This window comes from Leptosomus discolor, chromosome 5, assembly GCF_034619465.1.
Source record: "Leptosomus discolor isolate bLepDis1 chromosome 5, bLepDis1.hap2, whole genome shotgun sequence".
Taxonomy (NCBI): Eukaryota; Metazoa; Chordata; class Aves; order Leptosomiformes; family Leptosomidae; genus Leptosomus; species Leptosomus discolor.
In genome coordinates this window covers 39,001,831-39,023,174 of record NC_141395.1, presented here as the reverse complement: position 1 = coordinate 39,023,174, position 21,344 = coordinate 39,001,831, and the positions used below count along the sequence as shown (strand labels likewise).

Below are 21,344 nucleotides of genomic sequence, written 5' to 3'. Positions count from 1 at the left end.
GCAGCAAGAACTGCAATCCCATTTCCATCGCAGTGACTGCCAGTGCTCCCGCTGGGTTCCTTGGGCTGAGAATCAGGCAGGAGCTGAATGAATGCGCTCCCTTGTGCATGCACAAACTTGGTGTGTTTGTACAATGTTAATTAAAATGCATTTAAGTTGAGTGAATGCTTGCAGTATTCAGGGGCCCTCTGGGGAAGGAAAAAAAAGGAAAGGCAGGCTGGCAGGCAAAGGCCTCCGGCTGTCATGGAGCTGCCCGAGTCCCAGAGGAGTGTCAGGAGCTGCTGGGGAAGGCAGCCACTCCCACAGCACCGCAGCAATGCTCTTTGCAAGCTGAGCACCCCTGGGCCCCCCTGAGAGCACTGTGTATGGGGAAGAAGCCGTTTGTGTCCCCAGCAAAGCAGCCTCATTTGTGAGCTGGGAAATGATTTCAGACCAGCCTCACAGCAGGTGTTATTGGCATCCCTCACTAAATTGATTTGTGTTGAAGGCATATGTACAGAAACTCAGTCCAAGTGCCTGGCTCCCCTCTGCTCCTCCCTGCTCTCCCCCGTGCATGTGTTCGCCTGGTGCTTGTGGCTTGTGCTCTACTATCTTCCCCCTGCTCCTTCCCCCGGCACTGAAAAAGCAACCCAAATCCTTCCCACTGCTTGCACCTGTAGAGACTTCCGGCACTTTTCCCTGGTAGGGAGCCAGGATATACTGCGATGCAGTGATGGAGGGAAACAGGTTGCATGAGCCATTGCTGCTGTGCTGGAGCGGGACTTGGGAAGGGTCAGAGTTGGAAGGCAGGGAGAGCAATATTTGCGAACTCTTAGGCCTTTACCTCGGCACTTTTCTCTGCTACGCGAGAACGCATGGCCTTGTATTACTCATGGTCATTTATCTGCAGGCTTATTAATCTTAGAAGGTATTGGTGATGGTCTATACTTTGGTACCATAGGGAAGAATTTTGATTCTTGGCATTAAGAGTTAGGTTCACAAGCTTAATTTTGGGTGCTGCACTCAAGAGGCTAAAGTGGAGACTAGTGCAGGAATAGGCGGTCCATAATGGTCTTTACCAGCAACACAGAGAGTGATTCTTCCGTGTGATGGTTCAGAGCAACAGCAACATTTGTGTGGACTAACTTGCACTCTGGAGTGGTATTTAATTTCCTTGGGGAGGAAACACAGGTCAGTTGGAAAAGGGGTGCTTGTGATATTCTTAATCATACTGGGAGACCCAGTAAGGAGCCCAAACTCGAAACCTGGTAAAAGAGAGAGGTCCTTCCAGTGAGCAGAAGTTGGAGGGCAGAGGAGACTGGTGTTATATTTCAGAGCTTTTTGAAAACCTTTTGACTGTCTCAAAATGAGGCCCTACCTGAACTAAGCTAGGTGCTGGAAGTACAGACCACTCAAATCTTTCTTAGCTAATGTCTATTAGTTGCTTGTTTAGGTTATGTACTTCATTGGGAACTAAGTTGCAAATGCTGAAGACATTTCAATAAAGTAAGTTACTGTTTGCATCCTGTATCCAGTAAGACAATACCACATTCCTTCTAAGCTACCATGCTGTATAAGTGGCCATAAAAGAAATATTCCGTTTTAAATGCTTTTCTGTCACAGCTTGCATGCAAGTAGTTTGCCAATTTGACTACCAGAGCCAGCAAGTACTTCCTCAGAGATGTCCCAGTGAGGGTGGAGGTGAGCAGTGTGGGGCCACGTGTCACCTCCGTCCCTTGGGTTCCCTGCCAGCTTGGAGGCTTATCTGCTGCTTCCTTGTCGGAGTGAGCACTTCCAGATTCACAGCAAGACCTCAAGGAGAGCCAGATGATAGAGCAGATGGCGGATGACTAATTTGGCAAAGTTAGATGAGTGGAAATTGTTTGCTTTAATTGCTTGTCAAGTCCAGTACCTACATTATAGTTAAGAAGCAACTATTTACCCTCAAAATATAATGAAATTAGGAAAGAAAGTGTGTGCTTGTGTGTCTGTGAAGAGTAGGGAGAAAAAGGGAAGGGGAAGTACCTAGAGAAAATAATTTGGTACAAAGGCCTAGGGTGGGGGGGTGGGGGGATAACCCCATTGGTAAAGCTTCTTGTATTAATTTCTGTCTTTTTTTTTTTTTTTTTTTTTTTTTAGCGGTAGATGTGTGCTATAGGTCCCACAGTACGTTTCTCCCATCTTATCCTTTCCAGTTGCTCTACCATAAGACACGTGTGACAAAACTGAAAGAGAAACAATGCTGGAAATGTTGGCATAAAGCAAGCAGATGACAACAGCTTGACGTGGTCAGCACAGGCAATTATCCTTGAAATGTCGCAGTATAAATCTAGTCAGTGTTTTGATGCTGGTTTTGGTTGATGTGAACAGGAGTGCTGCATTAGTAAAAGACGCTGTGAAGCATCCACCAAAGAGATTTTGGAGAGCTCAGTGCAAGGAGAGGGTGCTATCAGCTCAGGGAGGTGTTATCACATATAACTAAACCTTGCTGATGAAGTTACAATCACCGTCAGTCTTTACTGAGCCTATTTGTGTTCCTGTTCATCACATTGGAAAGAACTTCCTGTTGTAGGTGGCATCTGATCAGCCTCTACTGGAGGTGGGACCACCCTGATAACACACATCCCTGCAACTTTTCTACAAGTGCTGGGAAGTTTTTACAATAGCATATGAAATGGTATTTGGGAGTTTAGTGAGCAAATTTCAGGGAATTAATGCTTTTGTTCCCTGGTGCTATCAATGCAGGGGTCTTTCCTCCATGCAAAGAGAAGAAAGGCTATAGAAGTGTTTCAGAGTGTTCTTACGGCGTTGCAGATTAAAATCTGGATAAAAATTACAGTTAATTTTTTTATTTGATCTTATTTAGCAGTTGTGGAGAGCTTAGCTTGGAAACAAAAATAAATACTAGCACTCCTAGGCTTGTGTGTCTGGGTCATTTGCACGTTTGCATGCAGGTAGAGGGGATTAAAGCTATGGTAGTGTGGCTCACACCTGCCGTGGGCCAGTCTGTATTGTGTCACCTCATCCCGATGATACCCTGACGAACTGAATGGCAGCTGGATGGCAATGATGAGCAGCTTCTCTTATAGCTGTGTGGCTGTCCAGGGGTTCGTGGTAGTTGGGTTGATTGCATGCAACTGGATTCAAATGGGATGATAATTTTCTGGTGTAGAGCAGATCTCACAGAAGGAAAACACTTATGCCAGCTGAGCTTTTAATTAGGAGTACAGAGAAAATTATGCTTTCCTTCATTATAGTCTCTCACCTAGGGAAAGTAAGCCTCTAATTTTAAAACACTCTCCAAAACCACTGAGTTTACAGGAAAATGTCTGGTGACCTCAAGGAGTGTTTCACCTTCTCCCGGGAGCCGTCTGCAAGACTGTAAGTGCAGGCAGTCCCTCCCTTCATTAGGATGTGCCTAATTACAAGAAAATTCAGGGCTTTTGCAGCTCATTCAGGGAGAGCTGTAAAATAATAGTGAAAGGATTAAAAGTGTGTTTATCCCTTCTTTTGCATCTGTACATGACAGGGTGCCCAGGCTGTTGCTGAGAGCATTGCTGATAATTAGTTGTTCCTTAAGGGGCTTGAGTATTTCCCCCTATCTGAGGGTCTTAACAAATTACCACAAGTGTTTGCAATTATTAATAAGCAGTTATGATAGCTGCCTTTCAAGAAGCCCTGACGATGGTGCTGTCTAAAAACACAGCTAATTAAGTAAATAAGTGGGGGAAGTACAGGAAAAGAATGTATTAGAAAGAGATGGTAACAGTTCTTGGGCTCGTCCTGTCTGGGATGTAGGAATGTGTGATTCTGTTTTCATAAACACGCTCTTGAAATGAGTAAGTCTGAGAGTTTAAGCCTCCTCTTGTGTTTTTGACCCACTTGACTAACTGATTGACAAAGGGAAGTTGTGCTGCGTTCAGGCAGAGGCTGGTGTGGGGCAAATGCACCATTCTCCCATTCCCTTGCCAAAGAGATAGTAATAAATGTTTTATGATTTGGAAGAATATGTCCAGGTGCTCGAGACAACTCTGTTGGAATTGGTGATGAGGATGCCTTACGGCTGCTTGTCTGAATGTGCTTTGGGAGAGGAATAAGACGCTGGTGTTTCAGGTGGTGGTGACCATGCTGGAGATGATGGGCTTCAATTTCTTGAGTAACTTCAAATGTAGGCAGATCCGGAGAGAGGTTGAATAAGAAATGAAACAGGTTGATGTCCTTCCAAAAGTTAGTTCATATGTTGAGCTGGAAGGATTATAAAATTCGTTAGTATTACAAGAAGCAGAACTAGATGGAGTCAAATGTGATTTCTTAATTTAACATATAGATTTATCATCAACAGAACAGAGCAAAATAATGGCCTAAAAACCAGAAGCTAAAGGACATTTTTAGATGCCTCCATTATTTGCTACCTTTGAGTGAGCATTCAAATGATTTGGCTTTGTTATAAAAAAAATGTGAGTGGAAAATTAATTTCAAAGTCATGTGCATGAATATTGATGAAAAATGTAAGTTCAGCTCAATACAGATGATTATTACTGCTGTAATTTGGGCCATTAGAAGCTGAAGCTCTTCTCTGTCACTTTAGGTAGCTGGTAATAAGTAAACAACTGAATGTGAAGAGTGAATGTGTGAGTAATGCCCAAAATCCACTTCTGTGATGGCCAAGCAACGCTCTGCCCCAGTGCCCACCCAAAATCACCCATGTTTGGGGTGTAGATGAGAAGCAGTCACGGGCTGGCAGCCTGATCGGTCGTCATCACTGCCAGTGTGGGAAGGTACACGTCCTTAATTAGTGGTGGGTGTTTCAGGGCACATGCACACTCTGTGAGGCTTGTTGTCAGAATGTGAGAAGAGAGGGAATGGCCAAGTGTGTGTTGGTGGAGAGATGTGTTTGAGAGCTTCATGGTATGCTGGTAACCTGGCTGTCAGTCAAGAGCTCACTGGAGATTCAGTCAGGGAAGACATAAGGGGACGTCAGGTTTTCCTGGGCGTGCATTCCAATGGCGCTGAAGAGTTTCGCTCATTGACATGCCTCTGTAAGACTACTGAGCAAGTCAGGAGTGTACGTGCTCAGAGGTCCTCAACATGAGAGAAGCTGCAGACTGGAGGCACATCTTAAGCTGCTACTTTTTTGACCTCTGTTAGAGGAAGGGGAATTAGTATTTTTTATTAACCAGGAAAGGTTCTGCTGCAGGGACTGATTTTAATGCGCAGTCTTTATATTCTTGCCGCTCTTCAGGTTCTGGGGCTATATAAAAATAATGTATCTAACAATATACAACAAAGTGCTTTGAAGAGACTTTATGAAATATAGATTAAGGTGGGTTTGCATGGCATGACAAGGAAATATATTTTGTTGTGCTCGTGTTTATGCCTATATACAGCTGGAACATCCCTGAAAATATCTATTATTTTGGCACGTAATTTTAAAGAGCTGCTATAACACATAGATGCCTGTTGCTATTCCAAGTGATGAGCAGGAGGGTGAGGGGTATAGGTTTGTGCTCTGTGTCAAGCTTCGAGGCAGAGGGACCGGGGATCTCCTGTGACCCCTGCTGAGCTCCTACCTCACATGTGGTTACTTTAGTGATTCTTAACTGTTTTGGCAAATCAGACCCAGAACGATTATTTTTGCTCTGCAGCAGCTGGGAATTGCCTCCTGTGGCTCAAAATGAGGGGATAAAACTTATTATTAACTACCGGTTCACAGCCTGCTTTCTGGCCTGTGTCTCTCCCAGGGTTGGCTCCCTGGTGTGTGGGGGCAAGCAGGAGCACCTTTGTAATTTTATACAGCAGCAGCATTTCTCCGTCATGGCAGGATTGGCTTTTTACCCTATTAGTTGTAAAAAAACTCCAACAGCATATCTAATCTTTCTGTGTTAAAGGACTCTCTGCGAAGGATGGAGATACTGTCCCAGCTCAATCCTCCTGCAAATGGGGGTTGATCTTATCTGCTTTTCTTAAATACTCTTATAGTTTGCTCTTTTGTATTTTGAATCTCCATAATTATTAGGTGCATCAAGAGTATGTGTTCAAAACACGTGCTGTAAAGCTGAAGCACAGAGAGATTAAGGGCTGCTTATAATAATGGATTATTAACAATCCATGATTGTACCCACTTTTGCCTTGGGACTTCAACTCGTTCTGCAGGTTGGAGCTCTCTCCCGCTCCAAGTACTGTTTCTGCATCGGCTGCATTGCTGGTTGGGTACTGATGGCAAAAAAATCTGCAGTGCTGGACCCCTTGATTGATGTAGGGTAGTCTCACTTTCGGTATATGACTTGATTTGAGGCAATTTGTAACCAATTTCTTTTTTTTTTTTTTCTGTTGAGGTGAGATGAGCTGTCAGGACAGCACCAAGCTGCAGAAGCAGAGACAAGCTGTGCAGTGGTTGGGAGGATTGATGTCGGGCAGTGACTTTCCCTGGTTTCACGAATTTTGTATCAGAGTAGGCTGGGAGGAGCTGGGTTGCATGGACCTTTTGCGATGTATCAGGCAGGCAGCAGAGGCCCAGGTGTGAGCTGGAACAAGGAGATGTTCTGTGTAACAGAGGACCAGAGGACATTTCTTTATTTTTAAGACAGAAATTGAATGTTTGGAATTACGATGAGATAAATGTAAAGGATCAACATAATTTCTTCTGAATTTGCTTTTAAGTTTTTATTTATCCAAAATAATTGATTTCTGTAGCAATATCAAAAGCTGGGAGTAGTTACTGCAATGGTTTGGTTGTACGAAATTAATCTTACTCAAATAAAACCTGCAGCCCCAGCTTACGTCTGGGCTGGCTTCACCCCTGTTGAATCCTCTTGCAAGAGCAGCCTCCATGTGTTCTGCCTCTTCACAGCGACAAATGGCTAAATCAGCTTTCGGAAAGTGTTTAATGGGTGTGCAACATGAAATACTAGTGTTGCAGTATGTAGCTTTATTAGCTGAGCTGCTGGAATTGTTTTCTGAGCTATGTTGATCCCTAGCACTGATTGTGAAATGGAACAGAAATTATTTATTAGTCCTTGGGAGACTTAAGACAGAATAACCCTTATTTGGCTGGAACCACAGTCAATCTTGTTGTTATAGATGCTGCTGTGTTTAAGGGAGACACAAAAGAACTGATTTTGTAATTGGTAGCAAATGTTTTTAGAAGTCTTCAGGCAGGGACAGGTGTGTATCACCCTGAAGGATGGAAATGCTTGTACAGCAGATCTCGAAGTCATTCTGAGTAAAACTCTACATATGAGCTAGGACAGGGCTTTTTATTTCAGAAAGCAAGGTGTTCCATCTCCTAGCAGCAGTGATTGATCCTTCCAAGTGTTCCCAGTCCAGCAGAGCTATGTCAGGTCCCAGTGGGACCTTGTCTTTCCATCTTGGGAATCTCCCAAAATGGCTTTTAGAAATATAAATAAAATGGTGCTTCGGTATGTTTTACTCTTAGTGGTAAGGTTTTACGAGAAAAATTTCAGAATGGGAATGTTTGTGCTTTAAATTAACCCTTGAAATGAGGTGGTAGTTTTTATTTTAAAACCTGAGCAAACCAACCAGTTTTGTTTCTCTGCGACACAGTATAATGAATATACGTCAAATATTTCAGGTTTTTAAACTTAGCGAGGACTGAAATTTTACTTTTGCTAGGTCATAGGAAGAAATAAAAAAATTACGTCCCTTACAATATTTCCTTTGGTAACTAGACCAAATGTGGTTTTGGAACAGCAGTCCTATGTAGTGCTGATTCAGCTTTGGTCCATGCTTTTTACCTGTGGGAAACGCAAAACCCAAAAATTTTCTGATGAAACCTTCATCCTGTGAATGACTTGCCATGAAACCAGCCTCTGCTATCACTCCCTGGTGGGGAGTTATGATTCAGGAGGAACAGATTTCTGCTGCCATTTTTAGGGCAGAGGGAGTTTTCTTGGGAGAAAACTTTGAGCAGTTCATAGGTTTTTGGCTGCCTCCTGAAGCCCTTCGCCAAGATGCTACTTGAAGCTCGAATCACCCTGGCACAAGAGCAGATTGCTCTTCAGCAGAGAGACCGAAGTGGAGAACAGAGATGAGAATTGTTCCTATTTCTATTTTAAAAAAACAAACAAACAAACAAAAAGGCGGGGATTGTAGTAAGTAAACAGTCAATAATAGTAGTACTCAAAAACCTAATTATTTTTGATATTTATGAAAAGAACTCACATCATTCAAAAGAACGTATTTTAGCCAATGTTACTGATTATGCCTCCAGTCATGGAGAGTTTTGTTTGTATTGATCTAATCCGGGAGTGAGAATGGCTCCAGAAATGCTATTCTGGTCTGGCTTGTGTTTTGCATAATATAATGCCCATTTCAAAAGTTTGGATATATTCTCATTAATTTGCTCACAGGTAAGAGCCAAGCCACAAGCTGTTGGTAAAGAGGAAAAGTAAGTGCGCACATACACACACACGCAAAAAGCCCAGCCCCACACTTGACCATTTAAGTAGTATTGCTGTCCTGGCAGGCTGAGCGCTGTGTGAAAAACTGCTGTTGTAAAATCCTGCTTCTGTGTTTCTTTCCTGCATTCGTTTTTGTCATTGCTTGATGAACGGCAAGCTTCAAAATTTAGAACAGAGTAGTATAATATTAAAGGGTATCTGATGAAAATGAACTGTATTAGGATGGTGTGTCCTAACTCATCTGACATATCTTCACTGTACATTCAATCCGGTGACTTGTAGAAAGACGATGTGTTTTTTGCTGTTGTCTTTCTCCTGTTTCTCCCAGCATAAAGCTGGGAAGAGCTGGCATCTTAAGGAAAGTGATGGGGAAAACAATGTTGGGTATAAGCCTTCTGGTCATGTTACTCTTGGCTTGTCCAGCTGTGTGTTCTGAGCATCAGCTGAATAGGGGAAATGTTGGATTACCCAGGTCAGCTTGGATGCGTGGGTCTTTCCAGCCTTACGTCCTTTAGTCTCTGATGGTGCATCTCTGTTCAGTGTCTGGTTCTGTCATTGGCAGAACTATTAGGGACTTCGCTGAGAACTGGATTTGGTCCTTTAGGTGCTGGGATCAATTAGTTTTGCATTTTTCTTGCATTTCTGTTTTCAGCCTTTCTGCATTTGGTGATAAATATCAGGCACTTCATCCCATTTGATGAGATATGTTTAAATTGCTGAGATGATCATGGACCATATTTGTTCCTTCCTCTCTCTACTGCTGTTATTCAAGTAACTATGCTGATTTTTTTATGGTTTCTTTTTTTTTTTATTCAGGACCTAATCCTGTGAATAATTCAGGATTTTTGTTACAATTACCTGTATCCCTGTATATAAAATTTTACTTCTTTCTGTGCTCCTGTGCCCCTCTTCCACGCTCGTCCTGATTATCCTGTGGTTTCTTGCAGTGTGTGCTGGCACCGAGAACAAGCTGAGCTCCCTCTCTGACCTGGAGCAGCAGTATCGAGCCCTGCGCAAGTACTATGAGAACTGCGAGGTAGTTATGGGCAACCTGGAAATCACCAGCATTGAGCACAACAGAGACCTCTCCTTCCTGCGGGTAAGCAATCTTCTTTTTTCCTTCCCTCTGTCTTCTCTCTTTAGGGGAGTAGCTATGGATGCTGGGCTGGAGAAGGGCAGGTTTCTTTCCTGCCAGCTCCAGTGCAGTATAAGGGGGTAATAAAATGCCACAGATGTATGGAGAACAAGAGCAATGTCATTGCTATGACAGATGCTCTGAGTACGCGTCATTTAGATTTATCCAGGACTTGGGGGAGAAAGCCATGTCACTATGCAGAAAGGTGACACCTCCTAGGTCTCTATCACGGTGTGTTACCAGCAGGTATGGAGCAGGAAAGGTAGGGTTTAGGAAGGTCAGAGAATCATGCAGATAAACACTGAAGGCTTGACGAAGGTAATCCTAATAAAACACTATATATGGACTGATTGGTAGACTAAGCAAGGGAGGAACTCTGGGCAATGTTTGTGAAGCACTTAAGAAAAAGAAAAGAAAAAAGGTGATGGCTGGGTGAACATAACTCTGGTCTTGCACATGGACAGGATTTAGAGAGCCTAACTCAATCTCCAGCATCCAAGGGAAGTCTGTGATAGATGAAGGTTGTCCTGCCACCATGGAGACTGGGTTATGTGCTCCCTCAGCCCTCCTTACATCAAATTTTGGGTAAATATCATGGTTTGAGGTTTGTGAAGGAACATTTCAGTGTGGTTTGTCCACTCCCTGTTAACGTGCTAGCAACCGCAAGGAGGGAAGAGTGAATGCTAAATTAAAAGAATTTAAGCCCACTGTTATTTGCTGTTCCAAGACTGATTATGTTTGAAGAGATACCCTAGTAAAGAAGTGATCCCGTGTGCTTAGGTGGGCATCTCAGGATGCTGCAGATGATGTGGCTGCAACATGGAAGAAACTGGAATGTAGGTGTGAGGGCCACAGTAGAAAAGGCAGCCCATGGCATTATGGTTGCAGGCTGTGCTGGTTGTACTCTCCAATAGAAGAAGTCAAGCCATGACACAGGCAAGGGTTTACACTGCTCGTATCGCGTGGCATTGCTCACATATACTTCTGCAAAATGCTAATGTCACATTTCAGGATGTGTGTCTGTATGTAACTGGCATTTTCATAAAAAGCACGTAGAGGGAGTGGTGAAGTTCAAATCTGGCAGCAGGAAGAGGGTGGCAGGAGTCAGCCTCAGCAGGTTGTGTTACACTCAGTTGTTCGATTTGCTGGGTCTCGGGTGAACCTAGTGCTCAATGTCAGTTTGTAAAGTGTGAACTTCCCATTACGAGTTCTTACAAAGGCAAAGCAGCTTCTCCAACAGTGTTTAGCTTTGCTTCACGTTAAATTTGTTGGGGATTTCACAGGATTTCCACTCTGTACGTTGGCCTATATTTACTCAAAGCGTACACCAGGCTGTGAAAAGATCTACAAGCAAAATTCAGCTACCAGATACGTCTGGAGTAAAGTTTAGGGTGCTAATTGCACTCAGACTAACAGGTTGCCTGTTAATTTGAGCGACGAATGCCTAGGAAGTAAATGCTATCTATACATTTCACAGTTGTGACAGGTGGGGAGAACACATATGCTTGTACTCTGAAATAGATACAGCCTTGGTGCAGCTGGACTGACGTTTCCCACCGTGTTAGACAGGCAGCAGATACGTCCTGCAAGGGCAGGATCCCCACATGGTTTAGGCATCACTGGAGTTTCAGATGCCTTCTGAAACCCCTGACTGGGACGTTGTGCATGGCTTGAATTCATCGCGAACAGTCCTTCTGCTTTGGCTTTCCTTCCTTCTTACACTGTATGCTGGTAGGTAGGGGAAGCAAATTATTTGGAAATTAAGGGAACTTACGTTCCTTGTGGAAAGCTGCCATAAGCAGAGTGAAATTATCGGTGGAAAGTGGGCAGTGAAATCAGCAAATGAGAGTGAGAAAGAAGGACCCTATGTAGTAAATGAAGGTGGTTCGGTCACATGTGCTTTTTGGTGACAGCTATTACCGCTTTTTTTATTAGTTTTATTGCTTCCCTTACCTGTGTCTGCCCTCTCACAGATGTCTTGGCAAAAAGCAGAACTAGAAACAAACCCCAGCGAACTGAAAGTCTAGTTAATATGATAAATTGTAGTCATTAAAATAGAAAACTGAACAGAGGAGAACATGTTCTTGGGGAGGCAAATAAATAAATAAATGTTGGCATATTTACGCCGATAATTCGACATTCATTAGTTTGGCAGTATTACTTGTTTAATCATTTTAAAAATGGGTTTAATGGCCAAATGAAGGTGGCAGATGGGAGATAACTAAAAGAAAGGCTATTTGTCTCTCTCAGACTTATATATGGTGAACTCATCATGCAAGATGATGCTCCTCCAGCCTGCTCCAATTTTCCCTAGCCTCTGTTGCAATACTTGCCCTCTTCCTCCACCAAATGGACTTCAGGTAGGCAGTTGACACACCCCTGGGTTATCTGTACATCCATCTGACGAGTCTTGTGGCTTTGTGTGCCTGCCTGCCTTCTTTGTTAGCACTCGGCTGGGCAGCCTCTCACTCCAGGACAGAGGGAAGACCTAGGAGCTAGGCACGCTAAGCCTTTTTATCATGCAGTAATAAATGAATACCATAAACGAGTTGAAGTGAAAAAAAACCCCATAATTTTGTTTACCCTGCAGAGGAACATTAAAAGATCAGTGTTCCATCTCCCTCCCATATTTATTTAGACATTTATTCCCTAAGTAGATTTGCTTTGTGTCTATGGGTTAGCTCTCTGGATGTCTGCTGATTAAGACTAAAAAGGAATGCCTATCACGTGAATGAAGTGCTCAACCTCTTAAAGCATCCAGGGCTGCAAGTGAGTATACGGCTCTGAGATCATGAGGAGCTTCATTTATGTAAGAAGCGATTGCACATACCAGTGCTTTTTTTCCTAGCATTCTTGTATGTGTGCAGAACAGGAGTATAAATCATCTGGTTTTGTTTTACGCATTTTATTTTTGCTTCTGGTTGTGCTATAGTCTTGGTGTTGCTTGCCCATGGGTGGCCAAAACAGGGTGAGCAGTTGCAATATGAACTTGTGCTCTGCATGTGCTACCCTCCAGCTGCATCAGCTGTGTTCCTGCTGCTCAGTGCTTCCCTGCATGATGGCTGTAACGGGAGCCCTGGCAGAGGAAAAGAGCACTCGGTAGGAGGAAAAAAAGGTCTAAGCTTGTGCGCTGGGAAAGTCAAGACATTTCTGACTGTGGGCTGATAGACGGTTTTCTGTGCTATTCTTCTGAGGCTCAGCCTAGCCACAGAAAACGCTGGGGTAATTGAGTTTCTGGAGTCCCACCACTGCAAGCTTTAGCAATGAAATGAGGCTTAGGTTAGTGCACTGCATTGCTGCTGGAGTAGCACCTCCCTGACTCTCCACTGGCATAGGCGCTGCTCTAGGGAAAGGCACTTACTGTTTCCAAGAGCATGATTGAACTGTGGAGGACAAATAAGTGGGTGGAAAACAGGCCCTGAGAACTCCCTTGTCCCTGTCGCATGTCCAGGGTCACACAGCAAGTCAGCAGTGACAGTGGGAAGAGGTCTCCCACTGCTTCCCAACCCACTGGCATCCTTCAACTAATTGCACAGGCCGGGCTTTTGCGCTAAGACTTGCTTTGTGAAACTAGATAAACTGGTTGAGCTGGTGCTGGTCTTGAATCTTGTCAAAGCTAGAGCTAAGTTTTGTTTTCCTGCTTTGGATTTAAGAAAAACAGTGTTGAGAAAAGCTTAGATCGTACCCTGGTTCATTATTGCAAACGACGACTGTTTAGTTCCAGAAGCCAGAACCTATTTTAGTTTCACTTGCCAAAGCTGACAGTTTGTTTTGTGGACAGTTCTTATTTATTAATAGCATCTCCATATTCAATTTTTGAAATAAAATACACAATTAGTATACCACAAAACAATCTTCTGCAAGCACTCTTGTTCTGTTAAACACATTTGGTAAACGAGAGTTGTCTTTGACTAATCCCTAGGCTTTCAGCAATTCACAGTCGGGAAATTGTCGTCTTCTGCCTGAATTTTATTTAACCAATTCAGTTTATTTATTTTTGAAGACATGACCAAAGTTCTGTGCTGTTCCCTGCAATAACTCTCCCAAATGATTATGAAACTTATTTTTTACTGCAATCGACAACCTTCGAAAATGATCTACCACTGCTTTATAAATTCTTTTTTCATTTACCTCTGTGGTGCCTCTGTAGCACCCTCAGCCACAGCTATGTTGGCAGCTATCTGCCTGCTATTTAACAGGGTGGGCGTTTTGTGGTGGGCAGCTTTACAGCCACTGCAGTTACTGCAAAGACATATAGCCCCGTCTTCTCTTTGTCAGCACACGTAACTATGTGCTTGGTGAAAACCTGCACCAGCCCATACTTATCACTTTCCTTACAATCGCGTTTATGCTTTGTGGCAAATGGCATTTGGGGCTTTGGGTTTTACATATTGTTGCTTCTGCTTGTCTTATAGCCTTGGAGGAAGACTGACTCAGACAGACGCCTCCAACAGGGGAGGACTGTCAGAGCAGCCATAGGAAGCGTTGGTTGCAAACCATGCTGCCTGGCCCCTAGGAGCTGCTTCTGGTTAAAATTTTTTTTTTTTTTTTCCTAACCCCTTTTTGATCTTTTGTAGCAAAATGGGTCTAATTAGACCTTTCTGAAAGCTTTGGTGGCACAGCTCGCTGGAGACGTGGGCACAGAGGGAGCCTGCAGTCTGAACAGATGTGTCAAGAAGGGGAATGCAGAGACAGGAGGGTATTACCTCATCCAGTTTGCTTGACAAATCACTGTGATGATACGTATGGCTCCTGAAGTCCTGGCAGAACAGCCCCGCATCCTGCATTGCAGTCTGACCCTACCCCAGCATGGGGATTTGGCGGGGGTTCTCTAGACAAAGCTGCCCTGTAGCATTTGTCCTGCGGTGAGTTGCATCAGGAGAGCCTCACCAGCATGTGTTTTGTCCTTGGCTGGCAAGAGGCAAAGTGGCCTCCAGGTAGTTACAGACCTGGAAATCAAATATGTGTATTTATGTATTTGTAATTGCCCTCCCAGGACCTTACCCATTAGAAAACAAAGCATAAAGAACCGAATGGTGTGCCGGCAGTGGCGCTAGGACAGGGGCAGGGCTGTGCGTCCTACACAAGCCTGGGTGGAAAGAGGAAACCTCTAACTTGCTGTGTAAACCTGGCAAGGGTGTCCTGCAACCACAGCAATAGACACAACTGCTGTGCTACATGGGTTACAATAGGCCAGTGGCATGCCAGGCTATGCTTCTGGCAAGGACAAAACGTTTTACACTGACTGTGACCAGTGCTAACTGTGCTGGATGAACCTGAGCTGTGTTTAAAGCGAGTTGGATCCCAAACTCAAAGGGTGGAGCGGGAGCAGAGGCTAACTGCAAAAAGCATGATACAGCTCTACTCAGGGGACAGCTTCTTCTGCCATTTCCTATTGCTTTTGCAGAAACAGTAGCTTAAAATAATCCCAGCAGTTTAAACTCATCTTGAAATGGCCGGGGAGTGTTGATAGCCATGGCGAGGAATGGCCTGGATTTATGGGGTCTTCCAGACCTGTCCTGCGTTCAGAAGTGGGTATTGAAATGGGAAGCCCATGCTGTGGCCGTGGTGCCATTATGGTGATTGGTGTTCCCATTGCCCTCATCCCTTGATGCGTGGGACAGTGCCTGGGTGGTTCCTGCTGTTGAATATCGCACACCATAGTCCGTGACATAGTCTCACTCAGTTCCATCCCAACCCTACTACCCCCAAAGCCTCCCAGATAGTAGATAAAAGGCATCCCATGCATTCTGGCCTAAATGTGTTTGGAGGTGTTATATTATTTTTGTGCTTCAGTTGCTTATCCCCTTGATGTTACACTGATAGGAAAGCATCTGCGTCTCTGCAGTGTCTGCTTTCCTGTACTGTCCCAGTCAGGCATCTGTCATGCAGGTATGTCCTTGTAGCTCCACAGACTGTCCTTAGCAGCCTATGTGCCTCCTTCCTCGGATGCTCAAAACCCCCTTTTCAACAGCCCATCTGGTTTCAACCCATTTTTGGTAGGTGCAGAACATGGTACCACTCAATTTGTGCCTCCACTGAGGCCTCTTTGGTGTAAGCCTCTAGCTGCTGCTGGTGCACCTCTTCTGCTAGATGCAACACAGCAGCATAGACACCCTGCTCACACCTCCCCTTCTTTCCCCACAAAAAGCTGCCTGCATGGCCACCAGCCTCCCACCTGCCTCCCTCCCCACCCACCTTCCTGCCAAGGTTTCCCCCTTGTGCCTGGCTGCACTTGCCTACACAGGGACACAGATAATCCCAGGCAGCTGCCAGCTGCCCTGCACCTGCTGTGCTGCCCCTGCACCACAGTGGCTGCTCGCTCCCACCAGACCTTGATGGAGCTGCACAGCAGTGCGGGGTGACTCTGAGCCCTCTCCCCACCTCCCACCTCTTCCTTGCCCTGCTGTCGTGCCCTCGCTTGCTGCACAGCTGTTTCTGTCTGCCTCTTGCACAGCCTTTTTCTAACATTGTTTACAACCCAGCAGCTTCATCTTTCCAAGTAGCTAATGCTTTTCCTAGATCCCCACAGCCCATTTTTGACTTGGGCTTTATACTCCTCCTGGCCCTATTCTTTCATTTTTATAGCTGTCCAGGGCATTGCAACAGGCAGAATAACTGGGCTAGGAGGCTCCTTTCTCTTCTGTAACAGCACCAACCTCCTCTCCCTGAATAAACTGTCACACCCACTTGCACAAACTCTCTGTCCCCTCTCATCCTTTCCCTACCAACAATGCAACACCAGCAAGTAGCCAGATCAGCTCTGCAAGAGAGTTTGGGCTTTGCTTTTGGCTGAGAGAAACTTAAAAGACAGCAAGCTAATACTCTTTTGCTCGAATAAAATTTTTAGCTGCTGCAGAACATAGAGAATTAATATACAATTAATCCTTGAGTTGCGTTTGCCAAGCTGTAACCAAATATATGTACATTAGCTATTGCCCCATTAATTTAGCAAGTGTTTTTGGTGGCTTCATATGAAAGATAGTTTGAAATAACCACTTGTGTTTAGGAGGAGAGTTGCGTGCTGCAGAAGTGCAGGCTTCTGTTTTGGCATAGGGATGGACTGTAAAGCTTCACTTTGCCTCTGTGTGTGCCAGGTTCTGTGTGACGCCCCAGGAAGCATTTTTTTGGGGAGGTTGTAATGAAGGAGGGCTGCAGACGATGCCTGTTTCCAGGGGAGCCTGGACCTGCTGAGGATGTTAATGGGTTGCTCCTTACAGCCCATCTGCCACAGGGCTGGCTCTCAGGAGTGCTGCCAAAGGCGCTGGAGGCATGAGTGGCTATGTTCCCTTGAGTCCACATCCCTGTGATTGATTTGCTGTATAAAACACATGCTGTCATCTGTGTGGAGCAACTAGCAGGTGGTGTCAACAGGCCCTTCACCGACACTCACAATCCCATGTGCGGGTAGTTTGGAGAGGACTCTGGGAGAATGTGGGGGACGGATCCCAACCTGGGGCTTTGTTCCCTGCTTTGTTGTTGGCAGCAGCCAAGAGCTTCCCCAGCACTCCCTGCGTACCCTTCAGCTGGAGGGAGCATCCTTCAGCTGGAGGGAGCATCCTTCAGCTGTATCACACATGGAGATGAGAGGTAAAGATTTGAAGTCCAGGATTATTAAGGAGTCTCTTTAAATTATCTTTTAGCATTTTCCTTCCAGCTCCCATTGTACAGGAGGCACCCCATCTTCAGCTGACCGGGAAGCCTGTCTGATTCATGTGCGTGGCAGCAGTAGCAACTCTGGAGCAGGAGAGAGATAAAAGAAGCCTGATTTAAATTATTCAGAGTAACCCAGACCCACACACATGCTCAAGATCAGTAATATCCTCTTCTCTTGCTATCCTGTTCTTGTGGTTGCAGCGAAGCTGCCCTTTGTTAGGAAGAGCAGAGTGCTGGGGAGGTGATGTGGGATGGTGACCTCATGCCCAGGGGCTGCATCAGTGGTCCTCGCAATGTGAGATGGGGGTCTGTCCTTCTCACTGGTCCTGCTGAACCTCATGAGCCCCTCTGGCAGCTTTTGAGTACTGCAGTGGTGCCTGCAAGCCCAGATGAGCATGAGAGGCATGGCGTGGGAGCGCTCCCGCTTGTGACGGGGTGCCAGGCACGGCTGCAAGTGATGTTTGCCATTCAACAGTATTGCCAGCCCCATTGCTGGAAGATTGAGATGCAAGAGGCACTGGTCCTGAAAATATGCCCAGGATGTGGGGTTCACCACTCCAGGTGGAGTGCTTTCCAGATTTGGCAGAAGTAATGTGGTGGATGGGTGCAGGCTGGTGGCAGTTCAGCCTGGGTAGCATGTGGAGGATGTTATTGGTAGGGGGAAGCATTTAGAGGGTCTGGCAGAGTCTACAGTCACCCTGGCAATGTTGCAGACATGTCTAGGGGCTCTTTGCTTAAACTGTTGAGCAGTCTGCAAAATGGATGTGTTCCTGCACTTTGGTCGTATAGCATCAGCAATAGCCAGAAAGACCTTTCTCCTCCTCCTCTCTAACACAGATCTTCCTTCCTTCCTAACAGCCTGCTATATGGGACTGTATTTGGGGGTACATGCTGACCCCAGCCCTTGCCTTAATGATCAATGCATGCTGGTGGAAGCATGTTACTCCTTGAGCAGTATCTGCGCCGGGGTCTTTGAGGTGCAGGTAAACCTCCTTCCCCACATTGGTCTGGGGTGGCTCCTGGGCCAGCAGTGTCACCTCACTTGTCTGCTGTATGACCTGCCTTCACCTGTGCACGGCCAGCATGTGTCTGACAAACTGGTTGTGGTTTCCAACTGGTCCTGGCACCCTGAATCTTAGCCACTGACAAAAATGCAGATAACTTGAATTCTTAATGTGAACAAAAGCAACTGTTGAGATTCCTGGCTCTGTCTAGGCTTGGTTTTTTTTGTTGTTGTTAAATGCAGACTATTACTGTTTAGTGTTTCATCAAACTCTTCCATCTGTCTGTCCATGAAGGACTCTGATGCTTTCAGCTCCTGTGTGGCTGTACAGCAAGTGTGGCTGAGCCAGATCCCAGAAGCTGCTGTGATGGGTACTATAAAAACGCTGATAGTGGAGGGGAGGACATTATTAAAAATAAAACAGTGCAAACCTTCTTAATTAGGTGGTGTTTCTTTTCGAAGTTGATCTTCCCTCTAGGCGAATGAAACCAATTATGCCCTCCCTTTCAACCACCTTATGCTGTTAATGTTCTTACTTTTGTAAATGTAAACCTCTCCCCTACTGATGTGGTTGGAAATGTTGGCCTAATTGAAGCTAGACTAAAGCAAACAATGGAGTAAAGTTAAACTAACCAACAGAAAAAAAAACCCTAGTTGCAAACATTTTAAAATTATAAATAGATTTATAAGGTTATAAAACAAATGAGTGGTTGCCTTCAAACCATAGGAAGAAAAGTTATTTGGTGTAAATGATGAGCCTAATGAGTTTTCAAGCCTGGTCTTAACCCTGGCTAGGAGATGGCATAACGCCACTGTTTCATGTTGTTCGCTGACAAGCTTCGCTCAGATGCCATTAAGGCTTGTTTATTCTCCTCTTTGTCCGCCCACTCTTTCCAGTCTTTCAGTGGGACAGAGATTGAAGTTGGAAGGCACGGATGAGATATAGATAGGCTTATAGATACGTATGTAATTGTGGCATAGCAGCCTGTGCCAAGTGGAAGTATTTTATACTTTCCTTTGAGTGATATTTTTCTGTTTTCCTGAGCAATTAGGCAATATGTTGCCAATTTTCCCCCTAGCCCTCCCTCCCTCCAATCCCATTTTACTATGGAATAAAATGAAATTAAACAAGCCGACTGTCAGAGAACTGAATAATCTTGCATTGTAATACACTGACTGAGTCCTGGATCAATGGGCTTGAATTGCTGTTAAAAGCTGTATGAAAGGGAAAGCAAAGTCTTTTGCTGTAAGCCGTGTCAAGAGGTGGAGGAGCAGAGGGATGGATGGAGGCTTAGCCAACAGGTTTTTTGCTAAACCAGATCAATTTTAAAGGTTTCCTCTGTAGATGCCTGCCGGAGGGCTTTTATGGTTCAGAAATGTCAGCACAGTTGTGCAGATTGCAGCATTCAGCAAACAGCAACACTCCCACCCCAAACCTGTTACTAGCACTGGGCCATCTAAGTGTGTTATGCAGGCATCATGCGTAGGTGCCCAGGAAGTCTGGGGGGGGGGGAGAAGATGGCCTTCCTGAGCGTCCACCTCAAAAATAGCATGTCAAGGGAGCGTTCACAAGGATGTGTCCTAGCAAAAGCTGCTCCATTGCATTGGGCTGATCTGAGTTGCCAGGGAGCCTGGAGCTAGCCGGGGGATGATAGTGGATGTGTCTTTCTGGGATTTCGGATGCATTTGCCCAGCCTAATGAGCAGCCAGCAGGGATACCTCCATTAACCGCATGCGGTGCTTGTTGCTGTACAGCACAAGCTGGCTATGAGTGCCAAATTATACGTGATATGAAAGCAAGTGCCGCTGACTTCTCAGGTGAGGCATCACCCGTGTCAAACATCGTTGCAGAAAGGTAGAATGGAGAGGTTTTGGTTAAAGCAACAAGTACCTGGTTCAAGGCAGTACTTTTGCAGCTGGTTAAGCACAGCTGGTCTCATTGACTTCTATTACTCGTGTTTGAAATTAAGTAGAAGGGTGATAGTGTCTGCATGCTGTATTGAATAGAATGTAGTGGGGTTTTTCCCCTTTTGGTGGTCATTTGTCCTACCAGAGAGGAAGAATGAAGTGCTTTGAGGTACTGTCTGAACATCATAAACTTGAAAACATCAAAAGGCAAAGTAGAAATATCATGCCAATTTTGAAAAAACCTGTGTTGTTCCATGCAGGAAAAATAAGTGATACCTTAATGTTGCTCACTGGAGAGAGAGGTTATACCAAAAATACATTTCATAAGAGAGTTTATGCTCATGCCTTAAGAAAACAATCTTAATGAACCCAAGATGGAGATGAGACCCTCAAAGTAAATGCTGTTCAGTTTGAATAGGATGGAAGGGATGTAGCCAAGTGGTCCAAGAGCTCGAATGGTGGCCAGAGCCTGACGCTGCCACTTATTCTGGTTTCTGATGTTTTGGGATGATTCAGATCCTAAAGTGCCAGCAAAGAAGCTGTAAAACATAAATTGTTTTATAATTATGGTGATGGTGGAAGTATCTGTATCTTGCTGCAGGGGACAACCCGTGAAACACTGACAAGGAAACTCACGGACACCCACGGCTACCTGCAGGTATATGGCTGCCTCCAAACAGGAAGCTTGAGATATGGAACACCATTGCTTTAAATTCTTTTCATACTAATATTGCTGATTTATACATAGATGGACCCCTCCTGCCTTGAATTGGAAGAGGGCTTCTGAAAACAACCCTCCAGTGCCGTACTCATCAGCTTCCTGTCCAGAAAGGGCCAAAGGGCAGGGGAGAGTCAATGGGATGGTGAGGCGTGTGTCATGTTGCTGCTGTAGATCAAACAACTACCCCGTGTAATACATACCTCAGAAATAATAATGACAGTTCATCTTTCAAAAGTGTGAAAGTGTGTGGTGCAGAGTGAAGGCCTAAGAAATTAAAATCCGTAATGAATATCAGCGAATTAATGGCTGTCTCTGCAAAAGTGTGGGATAACCTCTTCGGGAAGCAGAAGACATTACTGGATTCCTTTTAGATGCACTGAGTGATCAACTAGAAGAAAATATATCTGTTGTAAGGAGCTGCCTTACTTTGATATGAGTGTGGAAAACTTGACCTAATAGGTCTTAGAGATTACTGTCATTTTTTAAATACTATTTAAAATTTCTCCCGAGTCTGGTGAGCTT

The 21,344-nt window shown here is 44.8% G+C and overlaps 1 protein-coding gene across 1 annotated transcript in view; it reads left to right on the top strand.

The window, feature by feature from the left end:
• The first annotated feature begins 8,855 nt into the window (after positions 1 to 8,855).
• The window catches only part of ERBB4 (erb-b2 receptor tyrosine kinase 4), a 393,477-nt gene continuing 380,988 nt past the window's right edge, over positions 8,856 to 21,344 (top strand). The window contains exons 1-2 of the mRNA XM_086465988.1: positions 8,856 to 8,871; positions 9,347 to 9,498. Coding sequence (XP_086322114.1) covers positions 8,856 to 8,871; positions 9,347 to 9,498 — 168 coding nt within the window. The remainder of the gene's footprint in view (positions 8,872 to 9,346; positions 9,499 to 21,344) is intronic.